At 40.1% G+C, this 7269-nt stretch overlaps 1 protein-coding gene across 2 annotated transcripts; it reads left to right on the forward strand.

The window, feature by feature from the left end:
• The first annotated feature begins 306 nt into the window (after positions 1 to 306).
• RNF7 (ring finger protein 7) lies at positions 307 to 6906 on the forward strand. Of its 2 annotated transcripts, none has more exons than XM_024769111.1 (3): positions 307 to 590; positions 4294 to 4341; positions 5956 to 6906. In XM_024769111.1, the coding sequence occupies exons 1-3, from the start codon at positions 416 to 418 to the stop codon at positions 6072 to 6074; spliced, it is 342 nt and encodes a 113-aa protein (XP_024624879.1). In that variant the 5' UTR covers positions 307 to 415; the 3' UTR covers positions 6075 to 6906. The 2 variants fall into 2 exon arrangements, with proteins under 2 accessions (XP_024624879.1, XP_024624880.1); XM_024769112.1 differs by having other exon boundaries at positions 345 to 583; positions 5956 to 6012.
• Positions 6907 to 7269: the final 363 nt, after the last annotated feature.

The raw sequence follows: 7269 nt of genomic DNA on the forward strand, positions 1-7269 counted from the left end.
AGTTTCAGAACCGTTGAACCAGATTCCTAGACCGTCATTCATTCACTCAACAAATAACTGCCCCTCCTGAGGCTGCATTTTTTACGTACCGAGGAGAAGGTGGTGATCAAGACGTGGAGCCCGCTCCGACGCCCTTTACATTTGGGAGGGAGGAGGCAAACGAATATATCAAGACAACTTCTGAGAGCGGTAAGTGTCATGAAGGCATAAAGCAGGACACGTGTTTCATGCGCACTGGAACCCTCCATTGTGCTGAGTCGGCCCCGGGCCCCTCAGGCCCCTGAGATGGGCAGGAGCAGGCGGTGGCCCGCGGCCTGCGGGAGGCGCTGTGGCCCGTCGGGCGGCCCCGCGGAGCCGCCATAGCCTCCCGCCTCCCGCGACCCAACGTCTCCGCCGCCGGCCTCGCGCCGCCGCCATGGCCGACGTGGAAGACGGCGAGGAACCCTGCGCCCTGTCTTCTCACTCCGGGAGCGCAGGATCCAAGTCGGGAGGCGACAAAATGTTCTCTCTCAAGAAGTGGAACGCCGTGGCCATGTGGAGCTGGGACGTGGAGTGCGATACGTGCGCCATCTGTAGGGTCCAGGTGATGGGTAAGCGCTGCACGCGAGGCCCGGGCCGCGCGGCGGCCTCCGCGGGCCCGGCTCCGGGCGTAGGGGACAGACCGAGCCTCGGAGAGACTGTTCCTGGAGGAGTGGGGGCGGGGTCGCCCTGCCCCGGTGCCCAGGGACCGCGGGCCACGCCCGAGCTGTCGCCGGTCAGAGGGCTGCGGCCGCCGCCAGGGGCCGTGGGGTCGTTCAGCAGGCGCCCAGCGCTGGGGACTGGTATTCTGGGGAGAGAAATGGGTGGTAAGCAGTGCCGTTAAACAAGGTAATTTCAGGTAATGATGGGTGTGATCACGACAATAAAAGTAGGCGATTTGATGGGAGCTGGGAGGAACCACTTCGGTTTGTGTGGCCAGCTACGGCACCCTTTACAAAAAGCAGATCGCAGAGAGGTCAGGGTCAAGGCCCTGAGTCAGCGGGTCACTAAAGTGGTTCTGGTCACACACAACAAAGTGATGCTCTGGAGTCATCTTCCACAAAAACGACCCCTAGTCGTGCTCTGAGGAGGCGCAGGGAAGAAAAATGTTCCTAGCCGTTGCCTTTCTGGATGGGCTACTGTTCTGCTGGCTTTTAAAGCTGGATGATTCGAGACTGGTCAGATAGCACTCGCTTGGCTTGAACGGGAAGGATGTAAGCCCTTTTATTCAGAAACATAAAACTTCATCTCCTTCCTGGTCCCTTCCTATCATAGGATGCCATTTCTTGGAGAAGACAGTACCCTGAAGTCAGACCTTTATGGAAAACCCTCTTTTACAAATAACTGTTACTTCTTTCTATGCTATTTTTAATAAAAATATTGAACCAAGTGAAACCTTTTAGAATAGCTTCATCTCGTTATGTTTTATATGGTTTATGTTTTAAGATCTCGGACCACCTTGAAAAAGAGGTGCTCTTGAAATGCACGTTATGTTTTTAAATAGGGCATTTAAAACTCCTGCATTTAAGAGCATCTCCCGTTGCGGAGCACAGGCTCCGGACGCGCAGGCTCAGCGGCCATGGCTCACGGGCCCAGCCGCTCCGCGGCATGTGGGATCTTCCCGGACCGGGGCACGAACCCGTGTCCCCTACATCGGCAGGCGGACTCTCAACCACTGCGCCATCAGGGAAGCCCTTAAATGTTGTTTCTTGAAGGTAGTTGGAGAACACTGAGGTTTGTATAGTTTGAAAGCTTTGTGTCTTGCACTGAAAAATGAGAGAATTGGAGAAAATAACTTAAAAATTGCTCTCCCTTCTTGAGGAATGAAAATTGAAACCTACCAGAATCAAGCGATTTCTCAATTTACTGTCTTTGTAGTATGCTCTTATGTTTTTTATTCATAAGGATTTGTTTTAAAGAAAATTTACAACCATGGGATTCAAACATTTTTTACTTTTAAAAGAACTTGATTTCAGATGTGATCCGCTTATATTGTGTATCAAGTTTTAAAAGTACCTAGTTTATTGGCCTGCAATACAGCTCCCTTGTCCTTCCCCTTTCTTAAAAACTAGAATCATAATTTACAGTTTGAGTGACATTTTTAACTTATCCAGGCGATTTTTGTTCTTTTGTACGACAAACTGTTAAAAATTTTATCCCCTAAATTTCCTTTAGTTTAAAAAAAAGAATTTCCTAAAAGAACATTTTATTTTTCTCCCCAAAGAAAAATTTTAAAATAGTAAACAGAAATGCAAAATTTAAAATAATGATTGCAATTTTGCAAGAAATAAACTTTCCTGGGATATTTAAAGTAAGTCAAAGTATGGGCTAAAAATGACTCAGGGTTCACATTAACTTTCTAATTATAGCAAGTATTCTGCTACTGTGGATTAATGTTACAGATTTACAACAGCTGTGCTTTGGGTTCAGGAAAGTATTCTGGACTAGACCTCTGTATTTTGTTTATGAGGTGTTAAAATCCACTTAGTGGTCAGGTGACAGCAGAAGGAAGTTTGTTTTTTAGCATCATTCTGAAAGGTGTTACTATACTCTTTAGAAATGTGCTGTTTTAGATATTAGGAACATCATCAAAAGAAAATGTTTTCCTTTATCTGCAACGTTAGTCATTTTTAGCCATTTAGGTCAGTTTTTGATAATGAATCTAAATCCAAGCTATAAGCATAATTCAGAGACTTCTAGATTATACAAAGAGCCCACTTAATCCCATGTCCTTTATATTTGGAATTCATCTCACACGCCTAAATGATTGGTTATGACTTCTGGATCTAAGATTTGCCTGCCAGCCCACTCTGATGTAGTTAACACTCTCTTCCTGGGTTTCCACTCTCCCCCCTTCATTCTGAAAGGAGCAGATGGCACAGCGAGCAAGCACTGGTGAGGAAGAGGCGACCAGGTTTGCTAGTGCTGTCAAGTTATGAAGAGCCAGAGTAACCTTCCACAGCTGTATGTTAACGTGGACGTTTGAGCTAACTTTTTGGAGCCTTGTTTTCCTAATTTGTAAAAGAGACAGTTGGGACCATGAACTCTAATTCTGTGATTACACAGGACCAGAGCCATGTCTTCACCCTTATATCATGATCCTTATGATATTTAGTTGTTTGCCTATCTACCTCTCCATTTACTGGTGAGAGCAGGGACCCAGACTTGGTCATTTTGGTGTCGGCAGTGCATTACTCTTTGCACAGAGTAGATACTCAGTAATTGTGGAATTGAAGAAGGCCTCAGGAGGCGGTGGTTGTTTTTAATCCACACTGAAGAGGCCAGGGTGGTGTGTTTTCTTAAGGGTGAGAGCACGCAGAGAGGAGCAAACAAATGCCTGAGCATAATCCAGTGTAAGAAGAGAAGCAGGCTTCAGCTCCACCGTGTTTCTATTTTTACAGAATTATTTTCCTCCAATTTATGTTAAAAACTACTTTTTTCTGTTTGTTTGAACTTCCTTTTACCCAACTTTGACTCCTTTCAGCTAGTGAATGAGTCCATTTCATTGGTTCCTAAAATATTCTATATTACCTCCTTCATCAAACAAATAGTAGTACAGATTCAATTTTGAAAACTTCTAGTATACCCTTTTTGTTCCCATTCCTCATGTTTTCTCCCAGGTAATTTATTAAAATATTTTACTGTTGTCGGGTAAATGCTTTGGGCTCAGAGGGAGCATTTCCTTAAAAAGAAAAAAAGAGAACCTAGTATTTAGGAGTTTTTTACATTTAATTTTTATAGAAATTATACAGTCACATAACTTAAAAACTTGAGAAAGTACACAGTGAAAACTCCTTCCCGTTCCATCCCCTCCCAGGTAAACTTTATTATTAGTTTCTTGGATATCATTCTAGAGTTTCTATCTGTGTGTAAGCAAATACAATATATATGCATGGCTTATTTAAAAGGATGTCTTGAAAATAAACTACTCATAAGGTTGATCTGTGTGAACATGCCCAGTGAGCTTATAACTCCTAATATAGTGGAGTATAGCATATTTTTCTCTGGTGGTTACATCCAAGGTCTTTTCATCAGAGCTTGTAAAAATAGAGGGTCAGTAACCCTTGTGAAATTGCTCATGGTCATAAGTAAATTAGTAGAGTGCCTTGTACTTTATTCATCTTTAAGCAGTTATGTTCAGATGAGAAATTAATAGTATGAGTCTTTTAATCTACATCTCTAACCCTTTGGGCCTTTATTTGACTTTGAAGTGTATGGGTTTTAAAAATTGCATTCTGAGCATCAGAATGAGAATTGCTATTTGTTTACTTTTAGATGCCTGTCTTAGATGTCAAGCTGAAAACAAACAAGAGGATTGTGTTGGTATGTTGTAATTTTGTTCTCTGGCTTTTTCAACTGAAGGTTTTCTCTCAGTGGGGATGTTTGAATTTGCAATTAAGATTGACTTTATCAATACACAAAAATAAACTGTAAAGCAGTGATCCATTATTAATATAAAATGTTGGTTCTCAGATGGTCTTAATGGAATTAACCTGTAAGTCCTTCAGTTGCTTTAATTGAGGAGAATTGGTTATATATCCTAGACATGGGCATGGTAAACATTTTGGTAATCAAAAAAGAAATAATTCTTTTCTATTAAGAAGAGTATAAAATAAGGAATTTGCCAAAACATCCTTCAAGTTTTGAGTATGTTAAAGGTTAGTTTTGGTCAGTCAGGATTTTATTCTAACAAAGCATTTCAGTATTCAATATTCTTTTATGATCCGGTATTTAACTTTTCTACTAAGGTAAAAACAATTCTAAATCTCAAGATTTTTTTGGATGTAGTTTATAGATAGAAGTTTGTTAAATTTTATTTACATCTGGGGCTACAGAAGTTGTCTTAGGCCAAATATTTAAGCAGCTCAAAGGTTTTTATGTCCCAGTTCTTGAGGTCATCACTTCTAGATTGCTATATAAAAGTGTTTAAAGATTTTCCTGAAATGAAAGGTTACCTTTGTGTTTGTGTGGTTTACATACAGCTTCTTAATGATTTATGTAGTTTTGATCAAATCCTGTTTCTTCCTCTCAAAAGACTTAGAATGAGTCCCCTAGCTTCCTACTCCTACAACCAATTTTCACAAAAAGGTTTGTTTCCTGGTTTTTTTTTTCCTATTTCTTTTATTGTTCTGTTATAGTTCAGTTGGTCAAGCAAGGGATAAATGAAGCCCATGTTTGAGATTGTATCCCAGATTATAGGTGATTTCCCTTGGTTAAAATTTTTTCTTCGATTCTGTTTGTTTTAAACATTTTCATTTGGGAATTGTGAGGTGTAGGCCATCTTTATTTGATCATAGAGAGACCCTTTTCTTGAAAGAGACCTCTCTTTCAAAGCCAGCCACTTTGAAAATTCCATTCTGTTTGTCACGTGAGGAATTGCGCTGCCTGTGGATGACTTAACACAGATCCTCACCACTTCCAGAAAACAACTCATTAGAGGTACAACTAATAATGTTTAGAAGCATGTCACCTGTTTATAATCGCCTGCTCTGAGCTAAAAACATTTAAAATTCATTATATCTTGCTAAATAAAAATCAGGAGGACATTTTTCAGTAAAATAAAGACCCAAAGGTCTCCAGGGTCAGTGCCTGACTGAGGTAGTCTGGGATCTAAGGAAGACTAAAGTCTTTTAATCTCCTAACTTGAGAAAGACACCATGTGGAGCTATGTAGGAACTGGGGGCCACCACAGCACCCACAGATTCTAAGCAGTGATGGAAAGTTCCTAAGCACAGTGGTGTATCTCATTTCCTAAGTGTAATTTACATATGTAAGGTTCCATTTCTTTATAGCTAGAAAAAATTATTTTGACCGGTTAACCATCTTTATTCAAGATTATGAACCCTAATTATTACATAATCTAAAATAAGCTAGAATTTTGAGCTCGGTAATTTAAATTGAAATATGTAATGTCAGATATTCTTTTTTTTCTTTCAGTCGTCTGGGGAGAATGTAATCATTCTTTCCATAACTGCTGCATGTCCCTGTGGGTGAAGCAGAACAATCGCTGCCCTCTCTGCCAGCAGGACTGGGTGGTCCAAAGAATCGGCAAATGAGAGCAGTGGAAGGTGTTCCTTGTGCAGTTGTTCGGAGCCCTGGTGGATCTTGTTATCAGGTGCCCTACAAAGGCTAGTACTCTCCAGGGGGCTAATTCTTTGAATCGGAGGCGGTGGATCTGCGGTCTTTTGGGACTCACCAGAGGCATGGGTTAGCCTTTTTCAGTTTTATTTGCAGAAATTCTCTACAATTAAGAAGATAATTTATTAAAGATGGTCTTTCCTACCTCTGTGGTATGTGTCTCACACACTGCTTATAAGTGCTATAAAGGAGAGAACTATAAATTGAACGACGTTTATAATTTACCTACTGATATCCAAGGAGCTATGGAAGCAGTTCCGTTCAGAAGAGAATTTTTTGCATGCTTGTGGTTGATCAGTTTAAAAAAAAAACAAAAAATGTTATAGTAACAAATAAAGTGCAGCTTAAAACCCAACTCTTATCCTTAATCTGTTCCTAATATTTATTTTTGGCAGGGAGGGGGATGATTCATGAAATCTTTATTTGATATTATGAGAATTTAAAGTTTGGACCAGTGAACAGGGTAAATAAAATTTAACCTTTGGTTGTATGAGATTTCAGTGGTGTTCTACGTTATCATCCTCTGTCTCTGACCCATCAAGAAAACCTAGATCTGCACTCACCTCACTGTTCAATTACTGAGTGGTAAAGGACAGAAGTATTTTCAAGATCTAGTCATATTGCGTTGTAATTTAACTGTGTTTTAGGTGGAATGTTAATGAGGGGAAAATGTTTACCATTGTAGCATTGGATCAAAAAGTTTATTTTATCACACGATGTTTTAATAAACGGTTTATTCTGTTTACCTCATTTGAATTGTCATTATTGCAATTTTATGCACAGCCTTCAACTTAATAAGCTAATTTGTCAAGTGAATGCTTTTGTTTAATTTGAAAAAATATTCATTTGCTCTTTCATTGGTGGTAATAAAATTTTAACTTTATTACCTAGAAACATAAGTGTAAGAAAATATTTAAATTTTATCAAACCAACTCACATTCAGTGGAAGTTATCAAGGAACAATTTGTGAACCACAATTTATGAACCCATGAATTTTTCCATAATGGAGGCTACTGCTATGCATTTAAAAAACCAAAATCTTAACCATTCACTTCTGCAGTTTCAGAGTTTGCCAATCTGAATCTCTTTGAATCTAAGGAATGTGAATACATA

This window comes from Neophocaena asiaeorientalis, unplaced genomic scaffold (assembly GCF_003031525.2).
Source record: "Neophocaena asiaeorientalis asiaeorientalis breed wild unplaced genomic scaffold, Neophocaena_asiaeorientalis_V1.1 scaffold118, whole genome shotgun sequence".
NCBI lineage: Eukaryota > Metazoa > Chordata > Mammalia > Artiodactyla > Phocoenidae > Neophocaena > Neophocaena asiaeorientalis.

Coding starts and splice junctions, on each gene's coding strand:
- RNF7 (XM_024769111.1), top strand. CDS start 416: ATGGCCGACGTGGAAGACGGCGAGGAACCCTGCGCCCTGTCTTCTCAC. Junction 591..4,293: donor CTGTAGGGTCCAGGTGATGG/GTAAGCGCTGCA, acceptor GTTTACTTTTAG/ATGCCTGTCTTAGATGTCAA. Junction 4,342..5,955: donor CAAACAAGAGGATTGTGTTG/GTATGTTGTAAT, acceptor TTTTTCTTTCAG/TCGTCTGGGGAGAATGTAAT.